Source organism: Lonchura striata, chromosome 3 (assembly GCF_046129695.1).
Source record: "Lonchura striata isolate bLonStr1 chromosome 3, bLonStr1.mat, whole genome shotgun sequence".
NCBI lineage: Eukaryota > Metazoa > Chordata > Aves > Passeriformes > Estrildidae > Lonchura > Lonchura striata.
Window position 1 is genome coordinate 112,422,072 of NC_134605.1, and position 21,894 is coordinate 112,443,965.

The 21,894-nt window shown below is 52.1% G+C and overlaps 1 protein-coding gene across 1 annotated transcript in view; it reads right to left on the minus strand.

The window, feature by feature from the left end:
- NCOA1 (nuclear receptor coactivator 1) overlaps positions 1–21,894 on the minus strand; it is a 64,468-nt gene that overhangs the window by 33,765 nt on the left and 8,809 nt on the right. Inside the window, exons 4-11 of the mRNA XM_077781777.1 lie at positions 19,714–19,808; positions 14,596–14,773; positions 9,234–9,413; positions 7,361–7,453; positions 5,533–5,673; positions 2,318–2,465; positions 1,223–1,366; positions 325–1,111 (exon numbers count right to left, since the gene is read on the minus strand). Of these exons, the coding sequence (XP_077637903.1) occupies positions 325–1,111; positions 1,223–1,366; positions 2,318–2,465; positions 5,533–5,673; positions 7,361–7,453; positions 9,234–9,413; positions 14,596–14,773; positions 19,714–19,808 (1,766 nt within the window). The remainder of the gene's footprint in view (positions 1–324; positions 1,112–1,222; positions 1,367–2,317; positions 2,466–5,532; positions 5,674–7,360; positions 7,454–9,233; positions 9,414–14,595; positions 14,774–19,713; positions 19,809–21,894) is intronic.

The window sequence follows — 21,894 nt, forward strand, 5'->3', positions numbered from 1 at the left end:
CAAAATCCGGAGAATTCCCAAAAAAACCTTGGGAACATCCAAGAAAGTCCTGGAATCTTGGGATTGGAGCGGGATGGGATCGAAGCTCCACAAATCCCACCCGAAATATTCCACAATTCCATGGGAATTGGAAGAAAAAATCTGGAAAAATTCCCCAAAAAAATCCCTGGGAACGTCCAAGAAAATCCCGGAATTTTGGGATCGGAGCGGGATTGGACCGAAACCCCACCAATCCCACCCGAAGCCATTCCGGAATTCCCACAATTCCGCGGCAAACCCGAATCCCAATCCCGGCAAACTCCGGGAGGACCCCGCCCCGCCCACCTGCGCCGCCTCCGCCTTGAGCTCGTCGGGAATTTTGGGAATCGCGGCCGGAGCCGGCTCGGCCCCTTCGCCCTTCTCCGCCTTCACCTTGACGTCGTCCGTCGGAATCACCGTCGGAATCGCCGTTGGGTTTGCCATTGGAATCACCGTTGGATTTGCTGTTGGATGTGCCATTGGATTTGCCGTTGGATTTGCTGTCGGAATCGCCGTTGGATTTGCTGTTGGATTTGCCATTGGATTTGCTGTTGGATGTGCCATTGGATTTGCCGTCGGATTTGCCGTCGGATTTGCCGTCGGAATCGCCATCGGATTCGGCGCCGGATTCGCCGCCGCCGTTTCCTTCTCGTCCTTATCCAGGAGGTAGCGGAGCAGTTGGTGATCCTTGGATTCCTTCCTCCTCTCGGCCTCGCCGCCGTTCCCGCTGCCGTTCCCGGTGCCGTTCCCGGCGCCGTTCCCGGCGTTTTCCGCCTTCTCCCCGTCCGCCTCGGCGGGGCCGCCCTGGCGCAGCAGCCGGTGCAGGATTTTGTGCCGCTCGGTCAGCGAGCCGTGCGGCGCCGGCGCGGCGCCGTTGCCGGCGACGCCGTCGGCGCGCTGCCGCAGCTGCGCCTCGGCCGTGCTGGCCAGCAGCTGCACCAACCGGTGGCTGGTGCCGCGCGGCCGCTTCCCGCCGTCGCCGCCGCCGCCGTCGCATCCTCCCGCCGGAATTCCTCCCGCCGGAATTCCCGGCTCCGGCGTTTTCTCCTTTTCCCGCGGCGCCTCGCTCTCCTTGGGATCGTGCGGCTCGCCCCTGCTCGGGCGCCCGGCCGCCGCCTCCGGGAACGCTCGGCAATTCCCGCCCGGCGCCGGAGCCATGGGATTCCCGGCGGGAGCGCGGCCCCGCGGCGCCGGCGGCGAGGGCCGGGAGCCGCCGGGGATTTGGCTTAAGGCAACGTTGGATCCCGGCGCGTTCCCGAAATTCCCGCCGGGAACGGTGGGGTGCGCCGCCCTCGGAACGGCCGCGCCCGCGGCGGCGGCGTCCGGCGGGGACAGAATTCCGTGATCCCTGCGGGGAAAAACATGGAAAAATCGTTTTGTTTCCCGGTTTTTGGTGGTTTTGAATCCCTAAAATTCCCCACTTGGAATTCTGGATATTCTGACTCTTTTGGGACAGAATTCCATGATCCCTGAGGGGGGAAAAACATGGAAAAAGCATTTTGTTTCCCGGTTTTTGGTGGTTTTGAATCCCAAAAATTCCCCGCTTGGAATTATGGATATTCCGACTCTTTTGGGACAGAATTCCGTGATCCCTGCCGGGGAAAAACATGGAAAAATCTTTTTGTTTCCCGGTTTTTGGTGGTTTTGAATCCCTAAAATTCCCCGCTTGGAAATCCGACTCTTTTGGGACAGAGTTCCGTGATCCCTGCGGGGGGGAAAAACATGGAAAAATCGTTTTGTTTCCTGTTTTTTTTGGTGGTTTTGAATCCCTAAAATTCCCCACTTGGAAATCCGACTCTTTTGGGACAAAATTCCGTGATCCCTGCGGGGGAAAAACATGGAAAAAGCGTTTTGTTTCCCGATTTTTGGTGGTTTTGAATCTCTAAAATTCCCCACTTGGAATTCTGGATATTCCGACTCTTTTGGGACAGAATTCCGTGATCCCTGCCAGGGGAAAAACATGGAAAAATCATTTTGTTTCCCGGTTTTTGGTGGTTTTGAATCCCAAAAATTCCCCGCTTGGAAATTCTGGTAATTCCACCCTTTCTCCAGGTTCTGAATTCCCAAATTCTGCTCCGAGGGCAGGAAAAAAAAAAAACCGGGAAAAAACACACCCCCACAAATCTGGAAAAACCCAGAGCGGGATCAACGCCCGGCGCTTCATCCCCGCCCCATGCGGGTGATTCCCGGCGCCGCTCCCGGCCGGAATTCTGCGGAATTCCCCGGGATTCGGCGGGGATGGATGGAATTCCCTGGAATCCCGCGGGAATTCCGTGGAATTCGCCGGGAATTGCCGCACCTGTCGATGACGTGGACGCCCATGATGAAGGGCTGCAGCTCCGGGCTGGAGGGGTAGCAGAGCTTGCACTTGGTGTGGGCGCTCAGCACGGAGCCGTCGCTCAGCGTGAAGCGGTACGAGGGGCTGAAGGCCGTGCCCCGTGTCATCACTGCCGGGAAAAACACGGAATTCCAGGGGAAAATGGGGGAAATTCCCAAAAAACCCCGAGAAAATCACATTAAAATCAGAAAAATGGCGATGGGATAAAGGGAGATCCGGCACAGAGCCGGCGTGAGGGGGATGAGGGGCTGAGGGTGGAGCTGGGGTCATCATTGAAGGTAAAAACACCGGAATTGCAGGAAAATCCCAGAAAAATGCTGAGAAAATCCTGAGAAAATCCCAGAAATCACAATCCAATGGAAATCAATCCCAGAAATTCCCAAAAGACCCAGGGAGGATCAGCACGGAGCCATCGCTCAGCGTGAGGGGGATGAGGGACTGAGGGTGGGGCTGGGGTCATCATTGAGGGGAAAAACACCAAAATTCCAGGAAAATCCTGGGAAAATTGGGGGGAAAATCCTGAGAAAATCCCAATCTAATCCTAAAAACCCCAATCCAATGGAAATCAATCCCAGAAATTCCCAAAAGACCCAGGGAGGATCAGCACGGAGCCGTCGCTCAGCGTGAGGGGGATGAGGGGCTGAGGGTGGAGCTGGGGTCATCACTGAGGGGAAAAACACCAGAATTGCAGGAAAATCCCAGAAAAATCATGGAAAAATCTGAGAAAACCTCAATGAAATCCCAATCCAAACCCAAAATCCCCAATCCAGTGGAAATCTGATCCCAAAACCCCAACAGGGCACAGGGAGGATCAGCACGGAGCCGTCGCTCAGCGTGAAGCGGTACGAGGGGCTGAAGGCCGTGCCCCGCGTCATCACTGCCAGGAAAAACACGGAATTCCAGGGGGAAAATGGGGGGAAATCCCAAAAAACCCCCGAGAAAATCCCGTGAAAATCAGAAAAATCACAATAGGATAAAGGGAGATCCGGCACGGAGCCGGCGTGAGGGACTGAGGGTGGAGCTGGGGTCATCACTGAGGGGAAAAACACCCGAATTCTAGGAAAATTCCAAAAAAATAATGGAAAATCCCAAGAAAATCCCAAAAATCCCAATCCAATGGAAATCAAGCCCAAAAATTCCCAACAGGACGCAGGGAGGATCAGCACGGAGCCATCGCTCAGCGTGAGGGGGATGAGGGGTTGAGGGTGGAGCTGGGGTCATCACTGAGGGGAAAACCACCTGAATTCCAGGAAAATCCCAGAAAAATGCTGAGAAAATCCCAAGAAAATCCCAAAAATCCCAGTCTAATGGAAATCAATCCCAAAAATTCCCAAAAGACCCAGGGAGGATCAGCAAGGAGCCGTCGCTCAGCGTGAAGCGGTACGAGGGGCTGAAGGCCGTGCCCCGCGTCATCACTGCCAGGAAAAACACGGAATTCCAGGGGAAAATGGGGGGAAATTCCCAAAAAACCCCGAGAAAATCCCGTGAAAATCAGAAAAATCACAATAGGATAAAGGGAGATCCGGCACGGAGCCATCGCTTGGTGTGAGGGGGATGAGGGGCTGAGGGTGGGGCTGGGGTCATCACTGAGGGGAAAAACACCTGAATTCCAGGAAAATCCCAGAAAAATAATTGAAAATCCCAAGAAAATCCCAAAAATCCCAATCCAATGGAAATCAAGCCCAAAAATTCCCAACAGGACGCAGGGAGGATCAGCACGGAGCCATCGCTCAGCGTGAGGGGGATGAGGGACTGAGGGTGGAGCTGGGGTCATCACTGAGGGGAAAAACACCTGAATTCCAGGAAAATCCTGGGAAAATTGGGGGGAAAATCCTGAGAAAATCCCAATCTAATCCTAAAAACCCCAATCCAATGGAAATCAATCCCAAAAATTCCCAAAAGGACCCAGGCAGGATCAGCACGGAGCCGTCCCTCAGCGTGAGGGGGATGAGGGGCTGAGTGTGGGGCTGGGATCATCAGTGAGGGGAAAAACACCAAAATTCCAGGAAAATCCTGAGAAAATTGGGGGGAAAATCCTGAGAAAATCCCAATCTAATCCTAAAAACCCCAATCCAATGGAAATCAATCCCAGAAATTCCCAAAAGACCAGGGAGGATCAGCACGGAGCCGTCCCTCAGCGTGAAGCGGTACGAGGGGCTGAAGGCCGTGCCCCGTGTCATCACTGCCGGGAAAAACACGGAATTCCAGGGGAAAATGGGGGGAAATCCCAAAAAACCCCGAGAAAATCCCGTGAAAATCAGAAAAATCACAATAGGATAAAGGGAGATCCAGCACAGAGCCGGTGTGAGGGGGATGAGGGACTGAGGGTAGAGATAGGGTCATCATTGAAGGTAAAAACACCTGAATTCTAGGGAAATCCCAGAAAATCATGGAAAATCCTGAAAAAAATCCCTAAAATCCCAATCCAAAGGAAATCAATCCCAAAAATTCCCAACAGGACCCAGGGAGGATCAGCACGGAGCCGTCGCTCAGCGTGAGGGGGATGAGGGGCTGAGGGTGGGGCTGGGGTCATCAGTGAGGGGAAAAACACCAAAATTCCAGGAAAATCCTGGAAAAAATCATTTAAAATCCAGAGAAAATCCCAAAAACCCCAATCCAATGGAAATCAATCCCAAAAATTCCCAAAAGACCCAGGGGGGATCAGCCTGGAGTCTTTGCTCAGCGTGAACCCAGTGAGGGGCTCAAGGCAGTGCTGGGATTTTCACTGAGGGGAAAAACCTGGAATTCCAAGAAAATCCCGGAAAAATCCTGGGAAAAATCCTGAGAAAATCTCAATCCAATCCCAGAAACCCCAACCCAATGGAAATCAATCCCAAAAATTCCCAAAAGGACCCAGGGAGGATGAGCACAGAGCCGTCGCTCAGCCCTGAGGGGGATAAAACCACTGAATTCCATGAAAAACCACGGAAAAACCCGACCAAAATCCCTCAGCATTCCCAAAACCTTCACCACCAACAAACAAATCTTACCCTCGCCACCTCCCAAAAATAAAATCAAACCCAAAAAAAACCCCCAAAATCCCGCCAAAACCGCGCCGCCATTTTGTCCTCCGCCTCCCGAGCCGCGTCGGGCGGGGAAAAAACGCCCCAAATCCGGGGATTTTTTCCCCAAAATTTTTCCGGGATGAGATTCCCGAGGGGAAAAGGGGGCGGTACCTTCCTGGAAGAGCTGCTTGGCGTAGGAGGGCTCGCGGCCCTGGGGCTGGAAGAAGGCGTAGATGCATTTCCGCACCAAATCCTCCCAGCCCGTGCGGCCGGCGGCGCGCAGCGAGCTGGTGTCGATGGAGATGATTTTTCCTGGGAAAACGGAGTGGAAAAAAAGGAATTTTCAGGGTTTTTTTTTTCGGGAGTTTCATCCCGAAGCGTTCCGGGGTTCTCCGGATGGAGGGCGGGTCGAAATGCGGCGGCAAGAGGGGATTTTGTGGGGTTTGGGGGTGGGAATGCAAAGGGAGATCCCCAAAATTCTTTGGGAATTTCCAAAATTCCTTCCCAAAGGGGAGCTGGGATGGGGATGGAGCCAATGCCAGGCTGGGAATAGAGAAAATTCCCTGGGAAAGGGGAGGAATTTGGGATTGGGAATTCCCAGCCAGGCTGGAATTCCCAGAGAATCCCTGGGAGTGTCCAAGGAAAGGTTGGATCCACCTGGAATTTGGGGTTGGAACGGGATGGGATTGAAGCTCCAGGGATCCCATCCCAAACCATTCCAGGATTTTGGGATCCAGGACGCTCAGGATCCATCCCGAGGGAGTTTTGTGGGATTTGGGATTGGAACGGGATGGGATTGAAGCTCCAGGGATCCCATCCCAAACCATTCTGGGATTTTGGGATCCAGGACGCTCAGGATCCGTCCCGAGGGAGTTTTGTGGAATTTGGGATTGGAACGGGATGGGATTGAAGCTCCGGGGATCCCATCCCAAACCATTCCGGGATTTTGGGATCCAGGATACTCAGGATCCATCTTGACGGAGTTTTGTGGAATTTGGGATTGGAACGGGATGGGATTGAAGCTTCAGGGGTCCCATCCCAAACCATTCCGGGATTTTGGGATCCAGGATACTCAGGATCCATCTTGAGGGAGTTTTGTGGAATTTGGGATTGCAATGGGATGGGATTGAAGCTCCGGGGATCCCATCCCAAACCATTCCAGGATTTTGGGATCCAGGATACTCAGGATCCGTCCCAAGGGAGTTCTGTGGAATTTGGGATTGAAGCTCCGGGGATCCCATCCCAAACCATTCCAGGATTTTGGGATCCAGGACGCTCAGGATCCATCCCGAGGGAGTTTTGTGGGATTTGGGGGTGGGAAAGCGAAGGGAGATCCCCAGAAATTCCCAGGGAATTCCTAAAATTCCTTCCCAGAAAAGAGTCGGGATGGGGATGGATCCAGTCCCAGGCTGGGAATGGAAAAAATTCCCTGGGAAAGGGGAGGAATTTGGGAAGGAATTCCCAGCCAGGCTGGAATTCCCAGAGAATCCCTGGGATTGTCCAAGGAAAGGTTGGATCCACCTGGAATTTGGGGTTGGAACGGGATGGGATTGAAGCTCCGGGGGTCCCATCCCAAACCATTCCGGGATTTTGGGATCAGGATGCTCAGGATCCATCCCGAGGGAGTTTTGTGGGATTTTGGAATGGGAATGGGATGGGATTGAAGCTCTGGGGATCCCATCCCAAACCATTCCGGGATTTTGGGATCCAGGATGCTCAGGATCCATCCCAAGGGAGTTTTGTGGGATTTGGGGATGGATTGGGATGGGATTGAAGCTCCGGGGGTCCCATCCCAAACCATTCCGGGATTTTGGGATCCAGGACGCTCAGGATCCATCCCGAGGGAGTTTTATGGAATTTGGGATTGAAGCTCCGGGGATCCCATCCCAAACCATTCCGGGATTTTGGGATCCAGGACGCTCAGGATCCGTCCCAAGGGATTTTTGTGGAATTTGGGGGTGGGAAAGGGAAGGAATTCCCGGGAATGTTTGGGATGCACCTGTGGTGTCCTGCTTGGTGACGAAGGACTCGGCCGGGGCCGGGGCCGGGCGCGGCAGCCTCCGAGCGATGCAGATCAGGCAGGACTGGAAATCTGGGAAAAACACCGGGAAAAACACCGGGAATGCCGGAACCGCCACGGCTTCCCCTCCAGATCCCGCTCCCGGATTGAATCCCCTGAAATTCCCTGGAATTCCCTGGGAAAAGCTTGGAGGGATTAACTGGGGAGGGTTCTGGGATGTGGCGGATTTGGGATAACGGAATTCCGGGTTGGAGCGGGGGATTGTTGGGATTTGGTCCTAAAGGGTCGGGATTTGGCCCTTCCGGGTGGGAATTGGGGGATTCACCCCGGGAATGAGGTGGGAAAAACGGATGGGACAGGGAAAAGGGACTCGGAGCTGATCCCAATCCCAATCCCAATCCCAATCCCAATCCCATCTCAATCCAACTTCTCTTCCATCCAATCCCAATTCCAATTCCAATCCCAATCCCAATCCCATCTCAATCCAACTTCTCTTCCATCCAATCCCAATCCCAATCCTAATCCCACTTCCAATCCCAATCCCAATCCCAATCCAAATCCTATCTCAATCCAACTTCTCTTCCATCCAATCCCAATCCCAATCCTACCCCAATCCCACCCCAACCTAATCCCGCTCCATCCCAATCCCATCCCGATCCAAATTCTCTTCCATCCATTCCCAATCCCAACCCCAACCCCAACCTCAATCCCAAATCCCAATCCAAATCCAAATCCCAATCTAAATTCTCTTCCAATCCCAATCCCAACCCCAAATCCAAATCCAAATCCCAATCCCAATCCCAAACCAAATTATCTTCTATCCAACCCCAATCCCAATCCCAATCTCAACACCAACCCCAACCCCAAATCCAAATCCAAATCCCAATCCAAATCCAAATTCTCTTCCATCCAACACCAACCCCAATCCAAATTCTCTTCCATCCAACCCCAACTTCAACCCCAAATTCAAATCCAAATCCCAATCCAAATCCAAATTATTTTCCATCCAATCCCAATCCCAATCCCCATCCCAACCCTAATTCTCCTCCATCCAACCCCAACCTTAACCCCAAATCCAAATCCAAATCCTCTTCCATCCAGCCTCAATCCCCATCCCAATCCCAACCCCAATCCCAACCCCAATTCTCTTCCATCCAACCCCAACCCCAACCCCAATCCAACTTCTCCTGCATCCAATCCCAATCCCAATCCCAATCCCAATCCCAATCCCAATCCCAAATCCAACCCCAATTCTCTTCCATCCAACCCCAACCCCAACCCAAATCCAACTTCTCCTCCATCCAATACCAATCCCAATCCCAATCCCCATCCCAACCCCAACCCCAAGTCAAATTCTCTTCCATCCAACCCCAACCCCAACCCCAAATCCAAATCTAAATTCTCTTCCATCCAAGACCAATCCCAATCCCAATCCCAACCCCAATCCCAAGTCAAATTATCTTCCATCCAACCCCAAATCCAAATTCTCTTCCACCCAAGCCCAACCCCAACCCCAACCCCAAGCCCAAGCCCAAGCCCAAGCCCAAGCCCAACCCCAACCCCAACCCCAACCCCAACCCCAATCCAACTTCTCCTCCATCCAATCCCAATCCCAATCCCCATCCCAATCCCAACCCCAATCCCAAGTCAAATTCTCTTCCATCCAACCCCAACCCCAACCCCAAGCCCAAATCCAAACCCAATTCTCTTCCATCCAACCCCAAATCCAACCCCAAATCCAAATTCCCTTCCATCCAACCCCAAGCCCAACCCCAATCCCAATCCAAATTCCCTTCCATCCATCCCCGCTCCCGATCCCGCTGCTCCCGCTGCTCCCGGCGCGGCGCCGCACCCTCCCCCTCCTCCTGGAAGGCGCGGGGCTGGCTGACGGCGAAGCACTGCATGGGCTCGTAGCGCTGCCGCGCCTCCGCCGGCGCCGCGCCCGCCTCCGGCGCCGCCCGCACCAGCATCCGGCACTGGAAGGTGCGGCTGCCGCGCCGCGCCGGCTCCGGCGGCCACGGCACGCCGTTCACTGGGGAAAACACGGGAAAAAATGGGAATTAGTGACGTGGAATTCCCAAAAATCCCCGGGATTTGGGGTTCCGCACCGGCATCCGGCACTGGAAGGTGCGGCTGCCGCGCCGCGCCGGCTCCGGCGGCCACGGCACGCTGCTCACTGGGAAAAATGGGAATTAGGGAATTAGGGACATGGGAATTCCCAAAAATCCCCAGGATTTGGGGTTCCGCACCGGCATCCGGCACTGGAAGGTGCGGCTGCCGCGCCGCGCCGGCTCCGGCGGCCACGGCACGCTGCTCACTGGGAAAAATGGGAATTAGGGAATTAGGGACATGGGAATTCCCAAAAATTCCCGGGATTTGGGGTTCCGCACCGGCATCCGGCACTGGAAGGTGTCACTGGGAAAAATGGGATAAAAATGGTAGTTTGGGATGGGGAATTCCCAAAAATCCCGGGGATTTGGGGTTCCGCACCGGCATCCGGCACTGGAAGGTGTCAATGGGGAAAACGGGATAAAAAATGGGAATTAGGGACGTGGAATTCCCAAAAATCCCCCGGATTTGGGGTTCCGCACCAGCATCCGGCACTGGAAGGTGCGGCTGCCGCGCCGCGCCGGCTCCGGCGGCCACGGCACGCCGTTCACTGGGAAAAACCCAGAAAAACGGGAATTAGGGATGGGGAATTCCCAAAAATCCCCGGGATTTGGGGTTCCGCACCGGCATCCGGCACTGGAAGGTGTCACTGGGAAAAATGGGATAAAAATGGTAGTTTGGGATGGGGAATTCCCAAAAATCCCGTGGATTTGGGGTTCCGCACCGGCATCCGGCACTGGAAGGTGTCAATGGGGAAAACGGGATAAAAAATGGGAATTAGAGACATGGGAATTCCCAAAAATCCCCGGGATTTGGGGTTCCACACCAGCATCCGGCACTGGAAGGTGTCCGTGGGAAAAATAGGAAAAAAAATGGGAATTAGGGGGATGAAATTCCCAAAAAATTCGTGGGATTTTGGGTTCTACACCAGCATCCGGCACCGGAAGTTGCTCAATGGGAAACATGGGGAAAAAATGGGAATTAGGGACGTGGAATTCCCAAAAATCCCCGTGATTTGGGGTTCCGCACCAGCATCCGGCATGGGGAAAAACCCGGAAAAATGGGAATTAGGAACGTGGAATTCCCAAAAATCCCCGGGGATTTGGAGTTCTGCACCGGCATCCGGCACTGGAAGGTGTCAATGGGGAAAATGGGATAAAAAACGGGAATTAGGGACGTGGAATTCCCAAAAATCCCCGGGATTTGGGGTTCCGCACCGGCATCCGGCACTGGAAGGTGTCAATGGGGAAAATGGGATAAAAAATGGGAATTAGGGACATGGGAATTCCCAAAAATCCCCGGGATTTGGGGTTCCGCACCGGCATCCGGCACTGGAAGGTGCGGCTGCCGCGCCGCGCCGGCTCTGGCGGCCACGGCACGCCGTTCACTGGGGAAAACCCAGAAAAATGGGAATTAGGGATGGGGAATTCCCAAAAAATCCCCGGGATTTGGGGTTCCGCACCAGCATCCGGCACTGGAAGGTGCGGCTGCCGCGCCGCGCCGGCTCCGGCGGCCACGGCACGCCGTTCACTGGGAAAAACACGGAAAAACGGGAATTAGGGATGGGGAATTCCCAAAAATCCCCGGGATTTGGGGTTCCACACCGGCATCCGGCACTGGAAGGTGTCACTGGGAAAAATGGGATAAAAATGGTAGTTTGGGATGGGGAATTCCCAAAAATCCCCGGGATTTGGGGTTCCGCACCGGCATCCGGCACTGGAAGGTGTCAATGGGGAAAACGGGATAAAAAATGGGAATTAGGGACATGGGAATTCCCAAAAATCCCCGGGATTTGGGTTTCCGCACCGGCATCCAGCACTGGAAGGTGCGGCTGCCGCCCCGCGCCGGCTCCGGCGGCCACGGCACGCCGTTCACTGGGAAAACACGGGAAAAAACGGGAATTAGGGATGGGGAATTCCCAAAAATCCCCGGGATTTGGGGTTCCGCACCGGCATCCGGCACTGGAAGGTGTCAATGGGAAAAACGGGATAAAAATGGGAATTAAGGATACGGAATTCCCAAAAATCCCCGGGATTTTGGGCTCCACACCTGCATCCGGCACTGGGAAAAACCCGAGAAATGGGAATTAGGGACATGGGAGTGATCCCAGATCATGGAATTGTGGAATTCCCAAAGTTCCCGGAGCGGCTCCTGAAATAAACATAACTATAAACGGCCCCTCTAACGACCCCGCTAACGAGCCCGGCTCTAATGACCCCGGTAAGGAGCCGGCTCTAATGACCCTGCTAATGAGCCGGCTCTAACGACTCCACTAACGAGCCGGCGCTAATGACCCCGATAACGAGCCCGGCTCTAATGACCCCGCTAATGAGCCGGATCTAATGACCCACTAACCACCCCGGCTCTAATGACCCCGCTAACGAGCCGGCTCTAACGACCCCACTAACGAGCCGGCTCTAATGGCTCCACTAACGAGCCGGATCTAATGACCCCGCTAACGAGCCGGATCTAATGACCCCGCTAATGACCCCGGCTCTAATGACCCCGTTAACGAGCCAGATCTAATGACCCCGCTAACGAGTCTGGCTCTAATGACCCCGGCTCTAATGACCCTGCTAACGAGCCCGGCTCTAATGACCCCGCTAACGAGCCCGGCTCTAATGACTCCGCTAACAAGCCTGTCTCTAATGACCCCACTAACGAGCCCGGCTCTAATGACCCCGCTAACGAGCCCGGCTCTAATGACTCCGCTAACGAGCCTGTCTCTAATGACCCCACTAACGAGCCCGGCTCTAATGACCCTGATAACGAGCCCGGCTCTAATGACCCGCTAACGAGGCGGCTCTAATGACCCCACTAACGAGCCCGGCTCTAATGACCCCGGCTCTAATGACCCCGCTAACGAGCCCAGCTCTAATGACTCCGCTAACGAGCCTGTCTCTAATGACCCCGCTAACGAGCCCGGCTCTAATGACTTCGCTAACAAGCCGGCTCTAATGACTCCGCTAACGAGCCGGCTCTAATGACCCCGCTAATGAGCCTGGCTCTAATGACCCCGCTAATGACCCCGGCTCTAATGACCCCACTAACGAGCCGGATCTAATGACCCCGCTAACGAGCCGGCTCTAATGACCCCGGTAACGAGCCCGTCTCTAATGACGCCGATAACGAGCCGGATCTAATGACCCCGCTAACGAGCCGGCTCTAATGACCCCGCTAACGAGCCCGGCTCTAATGACTCTGCTAACGAGCTGGCTCTAATGACCCGCTAACAAGCCCGGCTCTAATGACCCCGCTAATGACCCTGGCTCTAATGACTCCGCTAAGGAGCCCGGCTCTAATGACCCCGCTAACGAGCCTGGCGCTAATGACCCCGCTAATGTGCCCGGCTCTAATGACCCCGCTAACGAGCCGGCTCTAATGACTCCGCTAACGAGCCGGATCTAATGACCCCGCTAATGACCCCGGCTCTATTGACCCCGGTAACGAGCCGGCTCTAATGACCCCGCTAACGAGCCCGGCTCTACCGACCCCGCTAACGAGCCCGGCTCTATTGACCCCGCTAACGAGCCCGGCTCTAATGACCCCGCTAACGAGCCCGGCTCTAATGACCCCGGCTCTAATGACCCCGCTAACGAGCCCGGCTCTAATGACCCCGGCTCTAATGACCCCGCTAACGAGCCAGCTCTAATGACCCCGCTAACGAGCCCGGCTCTAATGACTCCGCTAACGAGCCCGGCTCTAACGACCCCGCTAACAAGCCCGGCTCTAATGACCCCGCTAACGAGCCCGGCTCTAATGACTCCGCTAACGAGCCCGGCTCTAACGACCCCGCTAACGAGCCGGCTCTAATGATCCCGCTAACGAGCCCGGCTCTAACGACCCCGCTAACGAGCCGGCTCTAATGACCCGACTAACGAGCCGGCTCTAATGACCCCGCTAATGAGCCAGCTGTAATGACCCCGCTAACGAGCCCGGCTCTAATGACTCCGCTAACGAGCCGGCTCTAATGACCCCGCTAACGAGCCCGGCTCTAATGACCCCGCTAACGAGCCTGGCGCTAATGACCCCGCTAACGAGCCGGCTCTAATGACCCCGCTAACGAGCCCGGCTCTAATGACCCCGCTAACGAGCCGGATCTAATGACCCCACTAACGACCCCGGCTCTAATGACCCCGCTAACGAGCCGGCTCTAATGACCCCGCTAACGACCCCGGCTCTAATGACCCCGCTAACGAGCCGGATCTAATGACCCCGCTAACGAGCCGGATCTAGTGACCCCGCTAACGAGCCCGGTTCTAATGACCCCGCTAACGAGCCAGCTCTAATGAGCCCGCTAACGAGCCGGCTTTAACGACCCTGCTAATGAGCCCGTCTCTAATGACCCCACTAAGGAGCCGGATCTAATGACCCCGCTAATGACCCCGGCTCTAATGACCCCGCTAACGAGCCAGATCTAATGACCCCGCTAACGAGTCTGGCTCTAATGACCCCGGCTCTAATGACCCTGCTAACGAGCCCGGCTCTAATGACCCCACTAATGAGCCCAGCTCTAACGACCCCGCTAACGAGCCCGGCTCTAACGACCCCGCTAATGACCCCGGCTCTAATGATCCCGCCGCTAATGACTCCACTAACGAGCCCAGCTCTAATGACCCCGCTAAGGAGCCCAGCTCTAATGACCCTACTAACGGCTCTAATGACCCCACTAACGAGCCAGCTCTAATGACCCCGCTAACGAGCCCGGCGCTAATGACCCCACTAACAAGCCCGGTGCTAACAACCCTGCTAACGAGCCCGGCTCTAATGACCCCGCTAACGAACCCGGCTCTAATGACCCCGCTAACGAGCCCGGCTCTAATGACCCCGGTAACGAGCCCGGTTCTAATGACCCCGCTAAGGAGCCCGGCTCTAATGACCCCGGTAACGAGCCCGTCTCTAATGACCCCGGTAACGAGCCCGGCTCTAATGACCCAGGCGCTAATGACCCCGCTAACGAGCCCGGCTCTAATGACCCCGCTAATGACCCTGCCTCTAATGACCCCGGTAACGAGCCCGGTTCTAATGACCCCGCTAAGGAGCCCGGCTCTAATGACCCTGGCGCTAATGGCCCGCTAACGAGGCGGCGCTAACGAGCTCCGTACCCAGGGCGCGCGGCAGGAGGCTGCGCACGAACTGGGCGTGGTCGCCCACGTGCAGCACGCTGTAGACGCTGGAGTTCATCAGCTCCTCCTGCCCGAAGCCCAGGTACCCGCGCACGTTCTCCGACACGAACACGATGCGGCCCTCGCGGTTCACCACGAAGAAAAAACCGTCCAGGGCCTGGAGAAGGGAAAAATGGGAAAAAATTCCAGAGATTTTAGCCCAAATATTCCCAAAATGGCAAAGAATTCCAAGGTTTTAGTCCAATTATCCCGACACGTTCTCCAACACGAACACGATGCGGCCCTCGCGGTTCACCACGAAGAAAAATCCATCCAGGGCCTGGAGAAGGGAAAAATGGGAAAAAATTCCAGGGTTTTAGCTCAAATGTACTGAAAATTGGGAAAAATTCCAAGGTTTTATCTCAAATATTCTGTGACGTTCTCCGACATGAACGCGATGCAGTTCACCACGAAGAAAAAACCGTCCAGGGCCTGGAAAAGGGAAAAATGGGAAAAAATTCCAGAGATTTTAGCCCAAATATTCCCAAAATGGCAAAGAATTCCAAGGTTTTAGTCCAATTATCCCACACGTTCTCCAACACGAACACGATGCGGCCCTCGCGGTTCACCACGAAGAAAAATCCATCCAGGGCCTGGAGAAGGGAAAAACGGGAAAAAATTCCAAGGTTTTAGCTCAAATGTACTGAAAATTGGGAAAAATTCCAAGGTTTTATCTCAAATATTCTGTGACGTTCTCCGACACGAACACGATGCGGCCCTCGCGGTTCACCACGAAGAAAAATCCATCCAGGGCCTGGGGAGGGAAAAATGGGAAAAAATTCCAGGGTTTTAGCTCAAATGTACTGAAAATCGGGAAAAATTCCAAGGTTTTAGTCCAATTATCCCGACACGTTCTCCAACATGAACGTGATCCGGCCCTCGTGGTTCACCACGAAGAAAAAACCGTCCAGGGCCTGGAAAAGGGAAAAACGGGAAAAAATTCCAGGGTTTTAGCTCAAATGTACTGAAAATTGGGAAAAATTCCAAGGTTTTAGTCCAATTATCCCGACACGTTCTCCAACATGAACGTGATCCGGCCCTCGCGGTTCACCACAAAGAAGAAACCGTCCAGGGCCTGGAGAAGGGAAACACGGGAAAAAATTCCAAGGTTTTAGCTGAAATATCCCCAAAATTAGGAAAATTTCCGAGGTTTTAGCCCCAATGTTCCTGAAATGAGAAAGAATTCCAAGGTTTTAGTCCAATTATCCCAACACATTCTCCGACACGAACACGATGCGGCCCTCGCGGTTCACCATGAAGAAAAATCCATCCAGGGCCTGGAAAAAGGGAAAAACGGGAAAAAATTCCAGGGTTTTAGCTCAAATGTACTGAAAATTGGGAAAAATTCCAAGGTTTTAGCCCAAATATTCCCGAAATGAGAAAGAATTCCAAGGTTTTAGCCCAATTATCCCGACACGTTCTCCGACACGAACGTGATCCGGTCCTCGCGGTTCACCACAAAGAAAAAACCGTCCAGGGCCTGGAAAAGGGAAACACGGGAAAAAATTCCAAGGTTTTAGCTGAAATATCCACAAAATTAGGAAAATTTCCGAGGTTTTAGCCCCAATGTTCCTGAAATGAGAAAGAATTCCAAGGTTTTAGCCCAATTATCCCGACACGTTCTCCGACACGAACACGATGCGGCCCTCGCGGTTCACCACGAAGAAAAAACCATCCAGGGCCTGGGGAGGGAAAAATGGGAAAAAATTCCAGGGTTTTAGCTCAAATGTACTGAAAATTGGGAAAAATTCCAAGGTTTTAGTCCAATTATCCCGACACGTTCTCCAACATGAACGTGATCCGGCCCTCGCGGTTCACCACGAAGAAAAAACCGTCCAGGGCCTGGAGAAGGGAAAAATGGGAAAAAATTCCAGAGGTTTTAGCCCAAATATTCCCAAAATGGCCAAGAATTCCAAGGTTTTAGCCCAATTATCCCGACACGTTCTCCAACACGAACACGTTGCGGCCCTCGCGGTTCACCACGAAGAAGAAACCGTCCAGGGCCTGGGGAGGGAAAAATGGGAAAAAATTCCAGGGTTTTAGCTCAAATGTACTGAAAATTGGGAAAAATTCCAAGGTTTTATCTCAAATATCCGGTGACGTTCTCCGACATGAACGCGATGCGGTTCACCACGAAGAAAAAACCATCCAGGGCCTGGAAAAGGGAAAAATGGGAAAAAATTCCAAGGTTTTAGCCCAAATATTCCCAAAATGGCAAAGAATTCCAAGGTTTTAGCCCAATTATCCCGACACGTTCTCCAACACGAACGCCATGGGACCCTCGCGGTTCACCACGAAGAAAAAACCATCCAGGGCCTGGGGAGGGAAAAATGGGAAAAAATTCCAAGGTTTTAGCTGAAATATCCCCAAAATTAGGAAAAATTCCGGAGATTTTAGCCCAAATATACTGAAAATCAGGAAAAATCCCGAGGTTTTAGCCCAATTATCCCGACACCTTCTCCAACATGAACGCAACCCGGCCCTCGCAGTTCACCACCAAGAAAAACCCATCCAGAGCCTGGGGCGGGAAAAATGGGAAAAAAATTCCAGGAATTTCATCCCAAATATTCCAAAAATGGGGAAAAGTCAGGAAAAAACCCAAGGTTTTAGCCAAAATATCTCCAAAATGAGACAAAAATGGGAAGAAAATCCAAGGTTTGATCTCAACTGTCATGGAAACGGGAAAGAATTCCAAGGTTTTATCTCAACTATCCCCAAAATGGGAAAGAATTCCAAGGTTTTATCTTAAGTATCATGAAATTTGGAAACAATTCCAAGATTTTAGCCCAAATAACACCAAAATGGGAAAGAACTCCAAGGTTTTATCCCAAATATCCGGTGACGTTGATCCGGCCCTCACGGTTCATCACAAAGAAAAACCCATCCAGGGACACAAACAGGAAAAAATTCCAAAGTTTTATCCTAAATATCCCCAAAATGGGGAAAAACCAGAAAGAAAATCCAAGGTTTTATTGCAAATAGCCTGAAAACGGGGAAGAAACGAGAAGAAACTCCAAGGTTTGATCTCATATATCACAAAAATGGGAAAGAATTCCAAGGTTTTAGCCCAATTATCCCGACACGTTCTCCAACACGAACACGACCCAGCCCTCGTGGTTCACCACCAAAAAAAACTGTCCTGGGCCTGGAGTGGGAAACACGGGAAAAAATTCCAGGGTTTTGGCCCAAAGATTCCTGATCCTGATCCTGATCCCGATCCCAATCCTAATCCTGATCCTAGAACTAATCCTGATCCTGATCTAAAACTAATCCTGATCCTGATCCCAGTCCTGAGCCTAAAACGGATCCTGATCCAGATCCCAATCCCGATCCTAATCCTGATCCTGATCCCAGTCCTGATCCTAATCCTGATCCCGATCCTAATCCTGATCCTGATCATGATCCTGATCCTAATCCTGATCCCAATCCTAATCCTAAAACGGATCCTGATCCAGATCCCAATCCCGATCCTAATCCTGATTCCAATCCTGATCCTAATCCTGATCCTGATCCCAATCCTCATCCTAATCCTAAAACTAATCCTGATCTTGACCCCAATCCTGATCCTAAAATGAATCCTGATCCTAATCCTAAAGCGGATCCTGATCCTGATCCTAAAATGAATCCTGATCCTGATCCTAAACCTCCTGATCCTGATCCTGAACCCAATCCTGATCTAATCCTGATCCTAATCCTGATCCTAAACCTGATCCTGATCCTTATCCTAAAATGAATCCTGATCCTAATCCTAAAGCGGATCCTGATCCTGATCCTAATCCTGATCCTAATCCTGATCCCAATCCTGATCCTAAACCTGATCCTGATCCTTATCCTAGAACTGATCCTGGTCCTGATCCTAATCCTAATCCCAAAAGTAATCCTAATCCTGATCCTGATCCTGATCCTAATCCTAAACCTAATCGTAAAACTAATCCTGATCCTAATGCTGATCCCAATCCTAATCCTGATCCTGATCGTGATCCTGATCCTAATCCTGATCCCAATCCTAATCCTAAAACGAATCCTGATCCCGATCCTGATCCCGATCCGGATCCTGACGCCGCCTCTCCCAATCCCAATCCCGATCCCATTCCTGATCCTGATCCCAATCCTAATCCCAATCCCGATCCCAATCTGGATCCTGACCCCGCCTGTCCCCAACCCGATCCCGATCCCGATCCCGATCCCGATCCCGATCCCGATTCCGGTCCCAATCCCGACCCTGACCCCACCTCTCCCCAACCCGATCCCGATCCCGATCCCGATCCCAATCCCGATCCCGATCCCAATCCCAATCCCAATCCCAATCCCGATCCCAATCCCGATCCGGACCCCGACCGCGCCTCTCCCCGACCCCGATCCGGATCCGGACCCCGACCCCGCCTCTCCCTGACCCAATCCCAATCCCAATCCCAATCCCGATCCCGATCCCAATCCCGATCCGGATCCTGACCCCGCCTCTCCCGATCCGGATCCGGATCCAGACCCCGACCCCGCCTCTCCCTGACCCAATCCTGATCCCAATCCCAATCCGGATCCGGATCCAGACCCCCAATCCGCCTCTCCCTGAACCAAACCTGATCCCAATCCCAATCCCAATCCCAATCCCAATCCCAATCCCAATCCCGATCCCAATCCCAATCCGGACCCCGACCCCGCCTCTCCCTGACCCAATCCCGATCCCAATCCCGATCCCAATCCCGATCCAGATCCTGACCCCGCCTCTCCCGACCCCGATCCGGATCCGGATCCCGATCCGGACCCCGCCTCTCCCTGACCCAATCCTGATCCCAATCCCAATCCCAATCCTGATCACAATCCCAATCCCGATCCCGATCCCAATCCCGATCCGGATCCTGACCCCGCCTCTCCCGACCCCGATCCGGATCCGGATCCCGATCTGGACCCCGCCTCTCCTGACCCCGATCTGGATCCCAATCCTGATCCCTCCTCTCCCAATCCCAATCCCGATCCCAATCCCGACCCCGATCCGGATCCCAATCCGGATCCGGACCCCGCCTCTCCCGACCCGATCCCGGATTTTGGGATTTTTCCCACCTCGAGCAGGAGCGGCCCCAGCGCCTCCTTCTCGATGACGCCCTGGCTGCTGGAGGAGACGTCGGATTTCTGCACCTCGTCATCGGCCGCGCTCTCTGCCAGGGCGGAATTCCCCAATTTCATCCCCAAATCCGCGGGAAAACATTCACCCATCTCCCCCCTCATTTTCCGGCTTTTTCTCCCAAAATTTCCAGCTCTTTCCCCAAATTTTCCCGATTTTTTTCCCCATTTTTTTCTTAATTTTCGACCAAATTTTCCCCACAATTTCCCCACAATTTCCCTGATTTTTCCTGAATTTTTCCCAATTTTCCCCTGAATTTTCCCCTAAATTTTCCCCAAAATTTCCCAAGATTTCCCAAACTTTGCCCACCTTTTCCGTCTTCTCCCATTTTTTCACAAATTTCCTCCAAATTTCCCCCGAATTTTCCCCTAAACTTTCCCCAAATCTTCCCAAATTTCCCCTGAATTTTCCCCAAAATTTTCCCAAAATTTCCCTAATTTTTCCCACTTTTTCCGTTTTCCCATTTTTTCACAAATTTCCCCCAAATTTTCCCCTGAACTTTCCTCAAATTTTCCCAAATTCCCCCTGAATTTTTCCCAAAATTTTGTCTGAATTTTCCCAACTTTTCCCTAACTTTTCCCCCAAATTTTCCAGATTTCCCCCCAAATTTGCCTGATTTTTTCCCATTTTTTTCTTAATTTTCGACCAATTTTCCCCCTACATTTTCCCAGAATTTCCCTGATTTTTCCTGAATTTTTCCCAATATTCCCCTAAATTTCCCCCAAAATTTTCCCAAGATTTCCCTAACTTTTCCCACTTTTTCCCTGTTTCCCCATTTTTTCCCAAATTCCCCATGAATTTTCCCCTAAACTTTCCCCAAATTTTCCCTTAAATTTTTCCTGAATTTTCCCCAAAATGTTCCCAACTTTTCCCACTTTTTCCCCATTTTTTCCTGATTTTCCCCAAATTTTCTCCAAATTTTTACCAAACTTCCCCCATTTTCCCCTGATTTTCCCCCAATTTACCCCTGAATTTTCTCCAAATTTCTCCAAATTATTACCAAACTTCCCCCAATTTTCCCCCATTTTCCCCCCAATTTTCCCCCAATTTCCCCCCAATTTTCCCCCAATTTCCCCCCAAATTTTCCCAAAATATTCCCCAAATTTTTACCAAATTTCCCCTTTTTCCCCCGATTTTCCCCCAAATTTGCCCTGATTTTCCCCCAATTTTCTCCTAACTTCCCCCATTTTTCCCTGATTTCCCTCCCAATTTTGTCCCAATTTTCCCCGATTTTTCTTTAAATTGTTGCCAATTTTCCCCCATTTTCCCCCATTTTCCCCCCAATTTTCCCCCAATTTCCCCCCAATTTTCCCCCAATTTCCCCCCAAATTTTCCCAAAATATTCCCCAAATTTTTACCAAATTTCCCCTTTTTCCCCCGATTTTCCCCCAAATTTGCCCTGATTTTCCCCCAATTTTCTCCTAACTTCCCCCATTTTTCCCTGATTTCCCTCCCAATTTTGTCCCAATTTTCCCCGATTTTTCTTTAAATTGTTGCCAATTTTCCCCCATTTTCCCCCGATTTTCCGCAAATTTACCTCTGAATTTTCCCCAAATTTTCTCCAAATTTTTACCAAACTTCCCCATTTTAACCCCGATTTCCCCCAATTTAGCCCCAATTTTTCTCCAAATTGTTGCCAAATTTACCCCAATTTTTCCCCGATTTTCCCCATATTTTTCTCCAATTTTTTATCAAATTTCCCCTGATTTTTCTCCAAATTTTTACCAAACTTCCCCCAATTTCCCCCCAAATTTTCACCAAACTTCCCCATTTTCCCCCCTGAATTTCCCCCAAATTTTCTCCAAATTTTTATCCAACTTCCCCCATTTTCCCCCTGATTTTCCCCCAATTTTCCCCAATATTTCTCCAAATTGTTGCCAAATTTCTCCCATTTCCCCCCGATTTATCCCTGATTTTCTCCAAATTTTTACCAAACTCCCCCATTTTCCCCAAAACTTACACCAGAATTTTCCCCGATTTTCCTCCAAACTTTTACCAAACCTCCCCGAATTTCTCCCTAATTTTTCTCCAAATTTTTACCAAACTTCCCCCATTTTCCCCCGATTTTCCCCCATTTCTCCCCAAATTTTCCCCAAATATTCCCCAAATTTTTACCAAAC